Source organism: Andrena cerasifolii, chromosome 7 (assembly GCF_050908995.1).
Source record: "Andrena cerasifolii isolate SP2316 chromosome 7, iyAndCera1_principal, whole genome shotgun sequence".
In the NCBI taxonomy this organism is placed as follows: domain Eukaryota; kingdom Metazoa; phylum Arthropoda; class Insecta; order Hymenoptera; family Andrenidae; genus Andrena; species Andrena cerasifolii.
The window spans coordinates 10,272,013-10,290,706 of record NC_135124.1 but is presented as its reverse complement, the minus strand read 5'-3'; the positions used below and the strand labels follow the sequence as shown (position 1 = coordinate 10,290,706).

At 45.6% G+C, this 18,694-nt stretch overlaps 1 protein-coding gene across 25 annotated transcripts in view; it reads right to left on the bottom strand.

Moving 5' to 3' along the window:
* The window catches only part of LOC143371589 (uncharacterized), an 86,055-nt gene that overhangs the window by 12,422 nt on the left and 54,939 nt on the right, over nucleotides 1-18,694 (bottom strand). For 20 of the 25 annotated variants that reach the window (XR_013086053.1, XR_013086052.1, XR_013086051.1 and 17 more), the window contains 4 exons: nucleotides 17,075-17,313; nucleotides 16,871-16,925; nucleotides 15,947-16,174; nucleotides 309-13,916 (listed from right to left, as the gene is read on the bottom strand). Coding sequence is in view for 4 of the 25 variants with exons in the window: in XM_076816901.1 (XP_076673016.1) it covers nucleotides 309-13,916; nucleotides 15,947-16,174; nucleotides 16,871-16,925; nucleotides 17,075-17,313 (14,130 nt within the window). In the remaining 21 variants the exon portion in view is untranslated. The remainder of the gene's footprint in view (nucleotides 1-308; nucleotides 13,917-15,946; nucleotides 16,175-16,870; nucleotides 16,926-17,074; nucleotides 17,314-18,694) is intronic. The other 5 variants (XR_013086057.1, XR_013086058.1, XR_013086071.1 and 2 more) reach the window with 5 other exon arrangements.

Sequence of the window (18,694 nt, the reverse complement as noted above, 5' to 3'; positions counted from 1 at the left end):
TTGCCGTGTTAACAAAGGCGTACCCGATTCGATTGGCCCAATTACATCGGCCGACGAACGTATGCAATCCTCCACTTTATAGTACGTCGAATATTTCTTGCTTTATAAAAGATCATATAGACATTAGTACACTAAGAGTGATCGAGACCAGAGTGTTAGAAATTCATTACGGATGACACAGTGCAATGACCCATTCTGGTCACTTTGGTATGACTACCAAAACTTAAGTTACAGAAAAGCATCAACTTAATTAATCATGTTACACACAGCTGGTATGTAATATGTATAACGCAATTATTGCAAGATACCTTCAATTCTACTGTCAGTGTACTCGGCGAGACTGGGTGGTGGGGTCGCTGCCGTCCGCACAGACTTTGTTACGACTGTGGTGACGGTCTGTCGTGTGTGAGGCTCGAGGTGCTCTACTTCGCTAGATACCTCTACTACCCTAACTGGACTATCAAACGAACTACCGGGGCTAAGCTTCACACCCTTCGAGGAACTAATTTTCTGTGGAATGCGAGATACTTTCTTCGACTTCCCGTCGTCGGCTTGGTCGCCGTCATTTAAATTCACGTCGGCGAAACGGACGTGTACTTCGGAGCCTACGTTAGAACTCGGGTCGAATGTATAAGTAACTGGTGTGACGATGGTTCTTGTCGTGACGCTAACATTCTCCCCAGACTCTACACTTGTGACTGTCTTAGATCCAGTTGTAAACTCTGCTGCCTGATAGTCAGAGCCCGCCGGGCCCCTCAGATTTCTCAAATCAGGACTGCCTTGGAAACGTGACTTTTCTAACGATGAATCTTGCTTCAGTGCACTTAGAAAGTCATCCATGCCGCGCTTGGTATCTGTAACGCCAGTTGCAATCTTTGCACCACTGTCCTTCAGGACACCAGTTGCTTTGTCTGACGTTGCTTCTACGTTCTTGGACTTCTTTGCTACTTCTTCTCGAACTCGAGCTTCTTCGTCTGCTACTTCCTTCTTCGTTTCATCGAAGAATTCTTTCATTTCTCCCGAAACTCCTTCAGCTGCGTGCTTTGCACCTTTAACCAGACCGGAGAGGAAGCCACTGGTCTTTTCCTTGGCCTTCTTGGCTCCTTTTCCAGCTTTATCCTTCGTTGCTTCTGCAGTATCAGCGATTGCACCGATTCCAGATGAAACCTTTTGCTTGACAGCATCAACGTCTTCCTTGATCTCCTTGGATACCTTGTCCTTTGCGTCTTTAGCGCCATCGACAATGCTGTGGGCAGTCGCTTGCGCTTTGACTTCCACCATTTTAGCACCTTCTGCTACTTTCCCGCCAGTAGCTTTGCCAGCGTCTGCTACCTTTTGGACACCATCAGAGACTTTCTCACCCACTTTGTCGGTAGTAGTCTTTACAACAGTTACGATCTTCTCTTTGGAATCCTTTAAGTCTGAGGCAACTTTGTCTTTCGCCGTCTCAACGTCATGTAGCTTCTCCGCTGCAGCCTCCCTAGCACGAGCTTCGTCATCTACAGCCTCCTTCTTCGTTTCGTCAAGGAATTCCTTGACATCGTCTGAGACTTCTTCTGCAGCATGCTTTGCACCCTTTAGCAGGCCGGAAAGGAAGCCAGTACTCTTCTCCTTGGCCTTCTTAGCTTCTTTCGCGGCTTTATCTTTAGCTGTCTTTGCTCCATCAGCCACAGTGTCAACTGCAGACGAGACCTTCTGTTTTGCAGCCATTGCGTCGTCCTTGACTTCCTTGGAGACCTTGTCTTTTGCTTCCTTCGCGCCATCAGCTATGCCCCTCGTTGTTGCCTCCACTTTGACTTCAGCCTTCTTAACACCTTCCACCATCTTCCCCCCAACAGCTTTGCCAGCATCGGAGACTTTCTGCGCGCCATCCTTCACACCAGACGCTATTTTGTCTTTCGCTGCCTCAGCTTCTTTTAGCTTCTCCGCTGCTGCTTCTCGAGCTCTTGCTTCTTCATCCGCTGCTTCTATCTTCGTCTCGTCAAAGAATTCTTTCACATCTTCTGACACTTCTTCAGCAGCGTGCTTTGCACCCTTCAGCAATCCAGAAAGGAAGCCACCACTCTTTTCCTTGGCCTTCTTAGCTTCTTTTGCTGCTTTTTCCTTCACTGCATCGGTAGTATCAGCAAGTGCATCAACCTCAGAAGAAATCTTCTGCTTCACAGCTTCAGTATCCTCTTTCATTTCCTTGGACACCTTATCCCTTGCATCTTTCGCGCTGTCAGCTACGCTCTGTGCTGTTGCTTGTGCTTTGCCTTCAACCTTCTTTGCTCCTTCTGACACTTTCTCCCCAGCAGCTTTCCCAGCGTCTGCTACTTTGTGGGCGCCATCAGACACTTTCTCAGCGACTTTGTCAGTAGTAATCTTCACCACAGTTACAACTTTATCTTTGGAATCCTTTAAGTCTGAAGCAACCTTATCCTTCGCAGACTCGGCGTCTTTTAACTTCTCCGCTGCAGCCTCCCTAGCGCGAGCTTCTTCATCGACGGCCTCTTTCTTCGTCTCGTCAAGGAATTCCTTCACGTCCCCGGTCACTTCGTCTGCAGCATGCTTCGCACCCTTCAGCAACCCTGAAAGGAAGCCACTACTCTTGTCCTTGGCTTTTTTAGCTTCCTTTGCAGCTTTATCCTTCGCTGATTCTACAGTATCAGTGACTGCTTCGATTCCAGTTGAAACCTTCTGCTTCACCACATCAGCATCTTCTTTCATTTCTTTGGACACCTTATCCTTCGTCTCCTTGGCGCTGTCAGCTATGCCCTTTGCTGTTGCCTCCACTTTTTCTTCAGCTTTCTTAGCACCTTCTACCACCTTTTCCCCAACAGCTTTGCCAACATCAGAGACTTTCTGTACTCCAGTAGATACCTGATCGACAGCCTTGGCTTTTGTATCCTTTACAGCTGTTACAACCTTATCCTTAGTCTCCTGTACAGTTGTTACAACCTGGTCCTTAGTATCCTGTACAGTTGTTATAACCTTGTCCCCCGCATCTGCAGCTGCTTGGACTCGAGCTGCCTCAGACTCCTTAAACTTTTCTGTTGCTGCTCGAACACGAGCTTTATCATCTGCTGCTTCCTTCTTTGTTTTTTCAAGGAACTCCTTCACGTCTTCAGATGTTTCGTCAGCTGTGTGCTTTGCACCTTTGAACAATCCAGACAAGAATCCACTACCCTTTTCCTTAGCCTTCTTAGCCTCCTTTGCCGTTGTGTCTTTCACTGCTTCTGCAGTACCAGCAACCGTTTCGAATCCAGATGAAACCTTCTGCTTTACAATATCAGCATCCTCCTTAATTTCCTTGGACACCTTGTCTCTTGCATCCTTGGCGCTGTCAGCAATGCCCTGCGCAGTTGCCTGCACCTTCATTTCAGCCTTCTTAGCTCCTTCCGTCACCTTCTCACCGACAGCCTTGCCAGTGTCTGAGACCTTCTGACCTACTATGTCTTTGGTGTCTTTCACAACGGTAACAACCTTATCTTTAGCATCTTTAACACCTGAGGCGGTCTTATCTTTAGCTGCCTCCATGTCTTTCAATTTCTCCGCTGCTGCTTCTTTTGCTCGAGCTTCTTCCTCCGCAGCTTCCTTCTTTGTTTCGTCGAAGAACTCTCTCATATCATCTGTCGCCTCTTCAGCTGCATGTTTAGCACCCCTAAACAATCCAGTGAGGAAACCACTACCCTTTTCCTTGGCTTTTTTGGCTTCCTTCGCTGCTTTCTCTTTGGCTGCTTCTGCAGTATCAGCAACAGCATCGACTCCAGACGAAACCTTCTGCTTCACCGCATCTGCGTCTTCCTTGATTTCTTTGGAAACCTTATCCTTTGCCTCCTTAGCACCATCGACTACGCCTTTAGCTGCTGCCTCCACTTTATCTCCAGCCTTTTTAGCACCTTCTGCCACCTTCGTTCCAACAGCTTTTCCTGCGTCAGTCACTTTTTGCGCTCCGTCGGTGATTTTTTCGGCGACCTTATCCTTTGAGTCTTTTACGCTTGTTACAACTTTGTCCTTGGATTCTTTCACCCCTGAAGCTAGTTTGTCCTTAGCATCTTTCACATCTACAGCTGCTTTGTCCTTAGCAGCCTCAGCCTCCTTCAATTTTGCTGTTGCTGCTTCTCGAGCTCTTGCTTCTTCAGCTGCAGCTTCCTTCTTGGTTTCCTCGAGGAAGTCCTTTACATCTTCGGATGTTTCTTCAGCAGTATGCTTAGCGCCTTTGAACAAGCCAGAGAGGAACCCACTACCCTTTTCCTTGGCCTTTTTAGCTTCCTTTGCTGCCTTATCTTTAGTTGTTTCTGCACTATCAGCAACTGTATCAATACCAGATGAAACCTTTTGCTTCACTACTTCAGCATCCTTTTTAATTTCCTTGGAAACCTTATCTTTCGCCTCTTTAGCGCTGTCAGCTATGCCCTTTGCAGTTGCCTCCACTTTGTCCTCAGCCTTCTTGGCACCATCAGCTACCTTTTGTCCGACAGCTTTGCCAGCATCAGAAACTTTCTGCAATCCATCGGACACTTTGTCAGTTGCCTTATCCTTCGTATCCTTCGCAACAGTTGCAACTTTGTCCTTAGCATCCTGCACGTCCGAAGCCGCCTTTTTCATCATTCCTTCTGTTTGATCCGCTACATCTTGAGCAGCTTCTTTCACTTTAGTTTCAGCCTCCTTCGCTTCCGCTGATACTTTTTCACCAGCGGCTTTGCCAGCATCTAGCACAGTCTGCGCAGTACCAGAGATTTTTTCAGTGACTTTATCCTTGGTATCCTTCACACCAGTTGCAAGTTTGTCCTTGGAAATCTTCAGATCGGTCGCCATTTTGTCCTTAGTTGACTCTACATCTTTCAACTTCCCCGCCATTGCTTCCCTAGCTTCAGCTTCCTCTTCAGCTGCTTCCTTCTTCGTTTCGTCAAGGAATTCTTTTACGTCATCTGTTACTTCTTCAGCAGCGTGCTTTGCACCCTTCAACAAACCAGATAGAAAGCCACTGCTCTTCTCCTTGGCTTTCTTAGCCTCCTTTGCTGCTTTCTCTTTGGCTGCTTCTGCGGTATCTACAACTGCATCGACTCCAGATGAAGCCTTTTGCTTCAGTGCTGCAGTATCCTCCTTGATTTCCTTGGAGACCTTCTCTTTTGCATCCTTGACACCTCCAGCTACGGCTTGCACAGCAGCCTCCGTCTTCGCTTCAGCCTTTTTAGCAGCCTCTGCCACCTTTTCCCCACCAGCTTTACCCACATCTGCCGCTTTCTGCAGTCCATCAGATACTTTTTCACTAGCTTTATCTTTACTATCCTTTGCTGCTTTAGCAACTGCCTCCCCTGCTCCCTTCAAATCTTCAGCACCCTTATCCACAGCAGTCTTGACTCCATCAGATATTCCGTGAGCAGTAGCTTGGGCTGCAAATCCCACTTTTTTAGCTCCATCTGCTACCTTCTCTCCTACTGCTTTCCCAGTGTCAGAAACCTTTTGTACCCCTTCAGATACTTTATCACTGGCACTGTCCTTTGTATCCTTTACAACAGTTACAAGCTTGTCCTTTGTGTCCTTCAGACCTGAAGTCGCTTTGTCTTTGGCAGCCTCAGCCTCCTTTAATTTTGCTGCTGCAGCTTCTCTAGCTCGGGCTTCTTCCTCCGCAGCTTCCTTTTTCGTGTCATCAATAAAGTCTTTCATATCTTCCGATACTTCGTCAGCTGCATGCTTTGCACCCTTGAACAGTCCAGACAGGAAGCCACTGCTCTTTTCCTTGGCCTTTTTAGCCTCCTTTGCAGCTTTATCCTTCGCTGCCTCAGCAGTGTCAGCAACTGCATCGACTCCGGATGAAACCTTCTCTTTCACAGCGTCAGTGTCCTTCTTGATTTCCTTAGAAACCCTAACCTTTGCTTCCTTGGCGCCATCAGCTACTCCTTTCGCTGCTGACTCCAGTTTCTCCTCAGCCTTCTTAACACCTTCCACCATCTTTCCCCCAACAGCTTTGCCAGCATCAGCTACGTTCTGAGCTCCATCAGACAATTTCTCGCTGACCTTGTCTTTGCTGTCTTTTGCAGTGGTAACTACCTTGTCCTTAGCATCCCTTAATCCTGAAGCTGTTTTTTCCTTAACGGATTCCATTTCTTTCATCCTCTCTGCTGCTGCTTGCCTAGCGCGAGCTTCCTCCTCCATTGCCTCCTTTTTCATCTGGTCAAGGAAATCTGCAACATCATCTGACACCTCATCTGTAGAATGTTTTGCACCTTTAAACAAGCCAGAGAAGAAGCCACCACTTTTTTCCTTGATCTTCTTGGCCTCATTCGCAGCTTTATCTTTTGCGGCTTCAGCGTTATCTGCGGCAGCATCCATTGTAGATGAAATCTTTCTCTTCGCTGCTTCTGCATCCTCCTTGGCTTCCTTGGAAATCTTGTCCTTCGTTTCCTTCACACTGACAGCTACGCCATGCACTGCTCCCTCTACTTTGACTTTAGCTGTTTCAGCAGCCTCTGACACTTTGTCGCTAGCAGTTTTACTAGCATCTTTTACATTCTGCACCCCGTCAGCTGCTTTAGCAGCAACCTTCTCTTTGGTGTCCTTTACAGCATCCACAGTTTTGTCCTTAGCTTCCTTTACCTCTTTAACTCCTCTGCTCATCATTGCTCCTGTTTCATCAGCTACTCCATAGACAGCCACTTCCGCTTTTCTTGTAACCTCGGACACCGTTTCTCTAGCAGCATCTTTAACATCTGAAAGCTTCTGTACCTCATCAGATATTTTGTCGCTGGCCTTGTCCTTCGTATCTGTCACAGCAATTACAACCTTGCGCTTGGCACCCTTCACGTCTGCAACTGCTATGTCCTTAGCTACGGCGACATCTTTCAACTTTTCTGACATGGCTTCCTTAGCACGAGTTTCCTCCTCGGTAGCCTCCTTCTTTGTGTCGTCCAGGAACTCTTTCATATCATCTGACACTTCCTCAGCAGCATGTTTTGCACCCTTGAATAATCCAGAGAGGAAACCACTGCTCTTTTCCTTAGCCTTCTTAGCTTCCTTTGCTGCTTTCTCCTTAGCTGATTCTGCAGTATCTGTACCTGTTTCTATACCAGATGAAACCTTCCGTTTTATAGCATCAGTGTCTTCCTTAATTGCCTTCGAAACCTTATCCTTTGCTTCCTTGACACCTTCAGCAACATCCTTTGCAGCTACCTCCACTTTAACCTCAGCCTTCTTAACGCCATCTGCCACCTTTTCTCCAACAGCTTTGCCCGCATCAGAAACTTTATGTGCTCCAGTAGATACTTTATCCACGACCTTATCCTTTGTATCCTTCACAGCAGTTACAACCTTGTCCTTTGCATCCTTGACACCTGCAGCTGCTTTGTCTCTAGCAGCTTCAGTTTCTTTAAGCTTCTGAGCAGCAGCTTCTCGAGCTCTTGCTTCTTCCTCTGCTGCTTCCTTCCTTGTCTCATCGAGGAAGTCTTTCACATCATCTGTTACTTCATCAGCAGAAGTCTTTGCACCCTTGAACAATCCAGAAAGGAAACCACTACTCTTCTCCTTGGCCTTTTTAGCTTCCTTTGCTGCTTTATCCTTGGCTGTTTCAACACTATCGACAACTGCACCGATTCCAGACGAAATCTTTCGTTTCAGGGTGTCAGCATCTTCTTTGACTTCCTTAGACACTTTATCTTTAGCTGTCTTGCTACCATCAGCTATATCCTTTGCTGCTGTCTCTACCTTCTCTTCAGCTTTCTTTGCAACGTCTGACACTTTTCCTCCAGCAGCTTTGCCAGCATCTGCAATCTTCTCTACTCCTGCAGATACTTTATTGCTGACTTTGTCCTTGGCGTCTTTAACAGATGTTACAACTTTATCTTTAGATTCCTTCAGGTCTGAGGCTGCTTTTTCTTTCGTTGCTTCCATGTCTTTTAACTTTTCTGCTGCTGCCTGTCGAGCTCGAACTTCTTCTTCTGCTGCTTCCCTCTTGGTTTCATCGAGGAAGTCCTTCACATCGTCTGATACATCATCAGCTGTATGCTTTGCGCCCTTGAACAACCCAGAAAGAAAACCACTGCCCTTTTCCTTGGCCTTCTTAGCTTCATTTGCTGCTTTTTCTTTCGCTGCTTCCGCTGTCTCGGCAACTGCAACCACTCCAGATGAAACCTTCTGCTTTACAGCATCAGTGTCTTGCTTTATTTCCTGAGATACCTTCTCTTTTGCTGCTTTGGTGCCATCAGCTACTCCTTTCGCTGCTGTTTCCACTTTGTGTTCAGCACTTTTAGCAACGTCTGATACTTTCTCTCCAACAGCTTTACCGGCATCTGATACTTTGTGCAGTCCATCAGATACTTTGTCGCTGACTTTGTCCTTGGTGTCCTTCACAGCAGTTACGACCTTGTCCTTGGTATCCTTTAAGTCTGAAGCTGCTTTGTCCTTAGCAGCCTCAGCCTCCTTCAATTTGGCTGCTGCAGCTTCTCTAGCTCGAGCTTCTTCCTCTGCAGCTTCCTTCTTGGTTTCATCGAGGAAGTCCTTCACATCGTCTGATACATCATCAGCTGTATGCTTTGCGCCCTTGAACAACCCAGAAAGGAAACCACTGCCCTTTTCCTTGGCCTTCTTAGCTTCCTTTGCTGCTTTTTCTTTAGCTGCTTCCGCTGTATCAGCAACTGCGTCCACTCCAGATGAAACCTTCTGCTTTACAGCATCAGTGTCTTGCTTTATTTCCTGAGATACCTTCTCTTTTGCTGCTTTGGTGCCATCAGCTACTCCTTTCGCTGCTGTTTCCACTTTGTGTTCAGCACTTTTAGCAACGTCTGACACTTTCTCTCCAACAGCTTTACCGGCATCTGATACTTTGTGCAGTCCATCAGATACTTTGTCGCTGACTTTGTCCTTGGTGTCCTTCACCGCAGTTACGACTTTGTCCTTGGTGTCTTTTAAGTCTGAAGCTGCTTTGTCCTTAGCAGCCTCGGCCTCCTTCAATTTGGCTGCTGCAGCTTCTCTAGCTCGAGCTTCTTCCTCTGCAGCTTCCTTCTTCGTTTCATCAAGGAATTCTTTTACATCTTCTGACGCTTCACCAGCTGCATGCTTTGCACCCTTGAATAAACCAGTAAGGAAGCCACTGCTCTTTTCCTTGGCCTTTTTAGCCTCCTTTGCAGCTTTATCCTTCGCTGCCTCAGCAGTGTCAGCAACTGCATCGACTCCGGATGAAACCTTCTCTTTCACAGCGTCAGTGTCCTTCTTGATTTCCTTAGAAACCCTAACCTTTGCTTCCTTGGCGCCATCAGCGACTCCTTTCGCTGCTGACTCCAGTTTGTCCTCAGCCTTCTTAACACCTTCCACCATCTTTCCCCCAACAGCTTTGCCAGCTTCAGCTACGTTCTGAGCTCCATCGGAGACTTTATCGGCAGCTTTATCCTTCGTATCTTTTACAACTGTTACAACTTTGTCCTTTGCATCCTTCATGCCAGAAATCATTTTGTCTTTAGCTGTCTCAGCCTGTTTTAATTTCTCTGCTGCCACTTCTCGGGCTTTTGCTTCTTCATCTTCAGCTTCCTTCTTGGTGTCATCCAGGAAATCTCTCGCATCCTCCCATACATCATCAGTTGTATGCTTGGCACCTCTGAACAAACCAGAGAGAAAGCCACTTCCTTTTTCCTTGGCCTTTTTAGCTTCTTTAGCTGCTTTATCCTTAGTTGACTCGGCACTGTCAGCAACTGTATCGATACCAGAGGAGATCTTCCGTTTCACTGCTTCAGCATCCTCCTTGATTTCCTTGGACACCTTATCCTTTGCTTCCCTGGCACCTTCGGCGACATCTTTCGCAGCAGCCTCCACTTGAGCTTCAGCCGTCTTAGCTCCCACTGTCATTTTTTCTCCAACTGCTTTGCCAGCATCAGACACCTTCTGCACTCCATCAGCGACTTTGTCTGCAGCTTTATCCTTCGTCTCTTTTACCGCAGTTACAACTTTGCCTTTCGCATCTTTGACATCTGAAGCCACTTTGTCTTTAGTACCCTCAGCCTGTTTCAATTTCTCCGCTGCTACTTCTCGAGCTCGTGCTTCTTCAGCTGCAGCTTCCTTCTTGGTTTCCTCGAGGAAGTCCTTTACATCTTCGGATGCATCTTCAGCTGTATGCTTCACGCCTTTGAACAATCCAGTGAGGAAGCCACTACCCTTTTCCTTGGCTTTTTTGGCTTCCTTCGCTGCTTTCTCTTTGGCTGCTTCTGCAGTATCAGCAACAGCATCGACTCCAGACGAAACCTTCTGCTTCACCGCATCTGCGTCTTCCTTGATTTCTTTGGAAACCTTATCCTTTGCCCCCTTAACGCCTTCGGCTACGCCTTTAGCTGCTGCCTCTACTTTATCTCCAGCCTTTTTAGCACCTTCTGCCACCTTCTCTCCAACAGCTTTTCCTGTGTCAGACACTTTATGGGCTCCGTCGGTGATTTTTTCGGCGACCTTGTCTTTTGAGTCTTTTACGCTTGTTACAACTTTGTCCTTAGCTTCTTTCACACCTGAAGCTAGTTTGTCCTTAGCATCTTTCACATCTGCAGCTGCTTTGTCTTTAGTAGCCTCAGCCTGTTTCAATTTTTCCGCTGCTGCTTCTCGAGCTCTTGCTTCTTCAGCTGCAGCTTCCTTCTTGGTTTCCTCGAGGAAGTCCTTTACATCTTCGGATGTTTCTTCAGCTGTATGCTTGGCGCCTTTGAACAACCCAGTGAGGAAGCCACTACCCTTTTCCTTTGCTTTTTTGGCTTCCTTCGCTGCTTTCTCTTTGGCTGCTTCCGCGGTATCAGCAGCAGCATCGACTCCAGACGAAATCTTTTGCTTCACCGCATCTGCGTCTTCCTTGATTTCTTTGGAAACCTTATCCTTTGCCTCCTTAGCACCATCGACTACGCCTTTAGCTGCTGCCTCCACTTTATCTCCAGCCTTTTTAGCACCTTCTGCCACCTTTTCTCCAACAGCTTTTCCTGCGTCAGACACTTTATGGGCTCCGTCGGTGATTTTTTCGGCGACCTTATCTTTTGAGTCTTTTACGCTTGTTACAACTTTGTCCTTAGCATCTTTGACATCTGAAGCCACTTTGTCTTTAGTAGCCTCAGCCTGTTTCAATTTCTCCGCTGCTGCTTCTCGAGCTTTTGCTTCTTCATCTGCTGCTTCCTTCTTCGTGTCATCAAGGAATTCTTTCACATCTTCTGACGCCTCATCAGCTGCATGCTTCACGCCCTTGAACAACCCAGAGAGGAAGCCACTGCTCTTCTCCTTTGCCTTCTTAGCTTCCTTCGCTGCCTTCTCTTTCCCTGCTTCTGTGGTGTCGGCAACTGTATCGATTCCAGAGGTCACCTTCTGTTTCACAGCCTCAGTGTCTTCCTTGATTTCCTTAGAAACCTTATCTTTTGCATCTTTAACGCCATCGGATACGCTCTTAGTTGCAGTCTCCACCTTCTCTTCAGCCTTCTTAGCACCTTCTGTCACCTTTTCAACTACAGCTTTGCCAGCATCAGAAACCTTCTGCAATCCATCGGAGACCTTGTCAGCTGCTTTATCCTTCGTATCTTTTACAGCAGTTACAACTTTGTCTTTAGCCTCTTTTACATCTGAAGTCACTTTGTCCTTAGCAGCTTCAGCCTCCTTCAATTTTTCTGATGCTGCATCTCGAGCTCGTGCTTCTTCGTCCGCTGCTTCCTTTTTCGTGTCATCAAGGAACTCCTTCACCTCTTCTGATGCTTCATCAGCTGCGTGCTTAGCTCCCTTGAACAGTCCAGACAGGAAGCCACCACCCTTCTCCTTAGCCTTCTTAGCTTCCTTCGCTGCTTTATCTTTCGCTGCCTCAGCACTATCGGCAGCTGCATCACCACCAGAGGACACTTTTTCTTTCACTGCAGCAGCTCCATCCTGAATTTCTTTACCCAACTTATCCTTTTCTGCCTTCGCACCATCCTGCACGCTTCGAATACCTGCTCTCGCATGATCGGTGATATCCAGCGTTGCATTTGCAGTATTTCTACTGTCTTCTAAGAATTGCGCTGTAGCATCGCGAAGTGTTCTGTCTATACTTTGTTGCCTCTCCTCCTTTGCCACGCTTTTCTCCCTAGATCTACTCCTCGATTCTCTGGAGAGTTTCGGGCTCCTAAATATTCCAAAGATCCGACTTCCCTTATCCTTATCCTCCTGTTCTTCATCCATTGCATCCTCCTTCTGTGCTTCCAGAATACTCACCCCAGTCGGCATCTTCTCTACTTTAGCTTTGCTGTCCTCATGATGCATACTGCTGGCAACTTTCTTAGTGTCTTCCAAGAAACTAGCCGTTGCATGTCGCGTCTCTTCGTCACCGCTATCAAACGACGTTTCCTTGGAAGAACTCTTCTCCCTCGAGGCACTCCTCTTCTTACTCTTCAACTTCGGGCTCTTAAACATGCTGAAGAAACCACCACTCTTATCTTTACCTTCGTCGCTATCCTCTTTCCTATCTTCTACCGACCTCTCCAAGGAATCTGCCTTCGCGTCGCTACGCCGTTCCACGCTTCTCTCTTTCTGGCGGGAATCTTCACCCTTCTTCACATCTGACTTTCCATTCATCTCCTTGTGCGGTGTGCTTCTGTCAGCCTCTGATTTCTTCTGCACCTCCGAGATATTATACGAGTGACCATTCAGCCTGTCCTTGGGAGTGTCTTGAGCATACTGCACGTGTGACGTGAAAGTAGGCAGATCAGTTTTATGCTGTTTGTCGTCGATTTTTTGAGTAGGCGGCACTACCGTAGTGTCGGCAGCTATCTTTCGTGTGTCGTCCAAGAACTTCTCAGTAGCAGTTCGAAGCTCTTCGTCACCACTGTCGAAGGAAGCTTCCTTGTTCTTCTTGAGCTTCTTGTCCTTCGACTTGGGGCTCTTGAACATACCGAAGAAGCCTGTGCCCTTCTCTTTTTCCTGATCACTTGAGTCACTCGTCGTCATTGTGGCACGTTCAGGCGACTCTTTAACTGTTGTCTTAGTTTCCTGCTTTACTTCCACGCGGCTCGCGTCTTCGCGTGGAGGTTGGACAACCGAAGCAGCACGCCTCGAGTCGTCCAAGAACTGCATGGTAGCCATTTTCACATCGGGCACAGTGGCTCCTTCAGCTGGTTTAATGTCCACACGAACATGGTGATCCGCAGGTGTGGCAGATGGTTTCGCTTCTTCGTCTCCACTGTCGAAGGAAGTGTCCTTGGAACCCTTAGCCTTCTTCAGCTTAGACCCTTTAAAGATACCAGAGAGTATGCCACCGCTCTTATCCTTCTTCTTCGAGTCTTCCTCCTGCTTCTCGTCAGCCTGCGCAGAGGAGTACTGAGCAGTGTACACATCTTCATAAGCAGATACTGGCTTATCAGCTGGTTTCGTCTCTTTCGGAATGTGCTTGGCAGCCTCCTTCGGCGACAGTTCCTTCTGCTCTTCTCGTGGAAGCTGCTTACTACTTTCCGGCACTGGTTTCGTGACAGATTTCGTAGCAGTTACACCTGCAGCTGATTTCTCATCGATTTCCTTACCTTCTCTCGACAACATCTCCTTCTTACTCGCGACACTCTGCTTACCATTCGACACCGCGAGCACGTCTTTTGGGGACGTTTTATCCACCTCTTTCACTGTTACTGTTTGAGTCACTACTGGCTGGTGGCCTGATTTATCGTCACGAACTGTTACCACGGTTTTCGATGAGACTATGGTAACGTTAGAATCGCCCTTCCCATCGCGAACATAACGCTGCTTAATTATCATGGGTTCAACGACAGGCACGCCTTGCGTCTGCTCGACTTTGTCCGATTTAACGCCCTTATCTTTAACTACCCTGTCTACTAACTGCTCTCTAACAAAACTCTCAACAACAGCACCTCTCGCCTCTCTATTGTCCCGCGCATCATCATCATCACTAACCACCGACCACCCTTCCTTCGCTAACATCCCCTTCTCTTTCTCTGCGTCTGCTATTACACCTGTTAATTAAGTATTACATAGTTTAGGCTTCTGTAAACGTTGCAAAGTAAAGGGGACACATTTTTTTTTTGTTTGTTTGTGGTTTGCTTGTATTTCATTTGGCCATAATTAGTGTAAGCCGGCTCGCTCGATATTGCTCGTTTGCTTTTAGAACAGCGGTTAGACTCTCGTGTGGCTTGTGCACAGTGTGTGTGTGTATGTGTGTGTGCTATGGAGCAGCCATCTTTACTGTCGATTAATTATATATTATATTTCTGGTAAAGAAGTGAGGAATTTTAATGATTGTGGAAGTTTAACGATTAGTATCCCCTCTTTAATAGGTGAAACTATTAGACGATGTTTCTTATCACCATAATATTAACAGAATGATGTATATAGAACTACAGCTTATTAATACTGCTTCAATGTGACCGATCAAAAATTATTACGACAGCTGCTCCGTGCTTCCGCACAGTTAGGCCACACATACTGGCCGTTCATGCAACGCCAAAAGAATTGCAGCGAAACCTTGCTGAAACAAATTAATGGGACGGTGTCGAAGAAGTAGAATAGGCAATTAGTGGATCGTTATATGAGACACAGTGTATGCATCGTAAATACAGTATGATGTATGAGGTGTACGTCGATACGCGAAAATTAAATGAGTAATTTGTTACGTTTAAGTCAAAATATAAAGCAAGCTGATAAATCGATCGAAGAGGTCCGCCGCGGCGCTCCAAGAACCTGTGAGTGAAAGTAAAAGATGATAAAGTATAAAAGAAGTATAACGTTCTAGTGCTGAAAATTTCTCGTAAACTAAGATCTTTCACACTCGTGAATCGTGTCCAGAATCAATGCCGTGCTATAACACTACGGATCGTCCTTGTTTCCAATGCCAGTGTAGAAGTACACCGGTAGAATATTACCATTTATATAAATTCCTGTTTGGAAGTCAATAATTTCTTGGATAATATCTTGGCACGCTGTAGGTGGCACGTAAAAGTTATTGCATTCAGAACAATAACCTTCACTATAGATCTCTATGTGCATTAAGGAGAATCTTGTGTACATTAACACACAGTGAGTCACCAGAAATGGGACTGTCTGGTGTGTGATGTAATACGTCCATTCTTTAAGGGCAACAAATCAGATCAGCTAAACTAAAGTTATCATTCGCTAACGCAAATACACTGCTGTTCGAAATTAAAGTATCAAAACAATCTGATATCGAAGTTACAACGAGCATCATTGAAAAATACTCGAGTATTTGTTGTGTAAATTAAACGTGTAAGTTATAAGATATTTTAACGTAAAAGATAGCTACACATGCTTGCAAGTAGTGACAAACTATGTATAACAATGAACACGATATCACTGAAAGCGAAACCTTTGATATACAGAATTGCCTTGGAATTATGGATCAAGCTGAAGTATATAAATTCATCGTGCCAAGAGCAATCGAAAAGTTCTTTACCATTTTTCAATCCGAGTGTTCGTTTACGAGATACAAGGGTTCAAAGGTTAGCAGCTCGACAACGCTGCGCGCCATTAAGTTGTCGCAAGCGCATGCGCACGACCGTACTAGCGCGTGCGCACTAGGGCGCGCTCGTTGGCTTTCAAACGGCGCGCGGGAAAGTCCAACTTCGAGATCTTCGATCTCTGATACCTCGAAAACGAAGCCTCGGATCGCAAAACGGTAAAGGACTTTTCGATCCCATTTGACGCGACAAATTCACACGCCCTCGTATGTCCCAAAATTTCAACACACCTCACAGAGCTATTTACGCACTAGTGACTCAAGTTTCTGTCGAAGAATGGTTAATATAATTATAAGTCGTCGTCCTAGAACCAAGCGTGATATTATCGCGTTAAATTGACCATGCTGCGTATTACTTTGTGAAAAATAAACACGTAACCGCGGTTAAATGATTCCCGGCGAAGTTGTTACGCCTTCCTTTCCTCTCCGACGTGTTTTTATTTTTGCAGCCAGCCGAAGAAGCACGGCCCCTCAACCCACCATTTGTCAACGGGGAATGCTCAAATCACTTACCGGATACTATTCTGTTGGCGTCCGCGATCACCCTCTGCCTTCTTTTGTCTTCGTCGTCGAGCTCGTCGCGCGACTTTTTGCTCATCGTATCGGCAACGTGGCATTTCTGTTCGAGAAATTCGGCCATCACGTCCCCAAGCTCTTTCTCGTCGCTCGCGTATTTGTCTTTGATGGGGGTCGAGGTTCCGTTGAATACAGTGCCGTTTGTGATCGTGACATGCTGTTTCGCTGTCAAGTGCAAACAGACGTGATTTAAACGGCGTGAAACAGCTACAGTCCCAGCGAGTCCACTCAAAGCCACTCCATTGCCACACCACCAATTTCATTAATTAACACTGTTGGTTGGCACGGCGAGTGGCCTTGAACGGCCAATATGTTTTACTGCGACTATAGCCGATTCGTTACCAAAGCGCGCAAGTAAAATACAAAATACAGTGAGAAAAGCAAACGATTTTACGAGCAACTGCTGTCCCACCAAATCGGGAATCGTCGTCGTTCTTCGAAACGTGTAAATTTGAATAAAAGCGATAAACGAAATCTGCTTTAAAATTGAAATTTGCCCAGATTGGATTAAGTAAAATGTATGAGTGTTAAATTAGAATTGCGACGAATGTTTTGCGCTATTTACAGACAAGATTCGAGTCATATTGAAGCAAGGCGGTATGAATCAATGTGCTTTCGAAGAAATGTCATGTTAAAATTATGATTTAACGCACTCCTCTTAGCAGCGACGCGATATAGAGCCGGCGTATTATTCGCGCAAATAATGCAAGCAGTGACGTCATGTTCTTCTCACGATTAGTGTCGTCATTGTACGGGTGTAGAATTAAACGTCATTCAGTTGGAATCGGATTCTTTATATCGAATTCGGAGAAACCTTTAAACTAGACGAATAAAATTCCAAGGTGATTTTAAAATACGTACTTGATGCGTCACGTTTACTGCCTGTAATACTGAGGTCTTCCATAGATTCTGAATCCTAGAACATAAGAAACTTGTTTAAGTAACAAGTCCTTCAAAGATGTAATTAAAAAGCTTCAATCATTTTGATTCTCTTGTTGTAGGTGCAGGTGCTGGATAATTGTGGTCCTTGAAGTCGTTCAAGTCTCAGCTTAATCAGATACACACCTTAGTTCTATTAAGTTCGTAATCAGGATCCATCTTTGGATCCATCGTCGCGTCACGCCGCAGAGATGTGTCCCTCGAAGGCCCCAATTCTTCTTTCAAAGAATCGAATCCAGGTTGATCTAATCGCACTCTGGCGACCGCTTTTTCTACGTCGTCAGTGACCAATTCCACGTTGAAAATACACTTCTTTACGATGTCTTCGCGGCCAATCTTATTCAACGCCTTTTCCAATGTATTCCCTACACATACAAGTATTTCTCCTTAGTTTCTAAAGCACGGTATCAACGTAAAACGTAATACACATTTTCTATAATCCATAAATCATAAATCGCCCCATTTCCCCTCAATATTCTTCGGTTCGATCATTCGCTAATTTTTCCTTTTCAAGCGAAAACAAATCAAAATCAATGAGATCATCGATACATGTGTGCCTCAGAAATACGTCAAGGATATCTAAATCGCGAAAGCAAGAGTCGATGCGAAAATGAAAATTGATTTACATCACTTTCATTCAGAATAATGGCACATTTGGGAATACAGACCCGAATTCACCGAAATATGACACCTTTCGCAAGGGGTCCTTTTAAATAGCAACCGCAGCTCACTGACGTACGTATCGGTCCCTTCGTTTTGATATTCTTGGTACAAAGATATAAACATATTCACGTTTATGCCCCACCAAGAAAGGCGTAAATAAATTAAGTAATACTAAACTGTACACCAACTAATAACAATGTCGTATCGAGCAAAAGAAGAACAATGGAAGACACTCGCGTGCACGATCACTTTCACCGTATTCTCCTGTCGGAATGAAGCGCACTTCTGTTTGTTTTAACCGGTTGCAAGAACAGAAACGACGTGGTGCGTGCATTGCCGTCGTAAGTCATCAGTATTGGTAAAAACGAGAGGGGGGAAAGGAGTCCATAGGTTTATGTCAGGCATAATAATGCAGGATGAGGTCATCAACTACGTTGCTCCTCAGATTCCACGCGCCTTAGTCAAACACGGCTGTCTGATTAATTGGCCTTGCCGAGAAACAGGTTCCTTTTAAATTTTCACTAACTGCTGCTACATCTAACCATTTCTATTCGCGCCTCAGCATCGCTCCACTATTACAATAGCTACGCAACGCCTTCCTCTGGTCAGAAGTTCCCGTGGTCATTAAATGATTACGCAAGCTTACACAGAGGGTACAAGATAAGACAATCTAATTATGCAGATGGAATAACAAGATCTCGAATATTCGATAAAATTCTTCCCCGTGGAAAATCAGTTGTAAAAATAGTATTTTCAAACGTGGGAGGGTAATTGGAAATTTGTATGCAGCTTCATTGACTCGGACAGTGAGCGGAGTGTGAAAATATTATGATTCTTGAAACTGTTTTGCAGTGCGATTTGCAAATGTATTTATACAGATGACATAACGAGCAACAGAAATTATTTATGTCGCGATAACGATAGTAAGTTTTTATATTTAGTAAGATGTTTAATATTAGGCGTGATGTGTGAGAAGCATAGATAGTAATGCTTTTATGTAGTTTAATTGCAATTAAAAATAAGTACCACGTAGTAAATCGCGATCTTGATTCAGCGACTTAAGTTATACCACCGAACAACAAC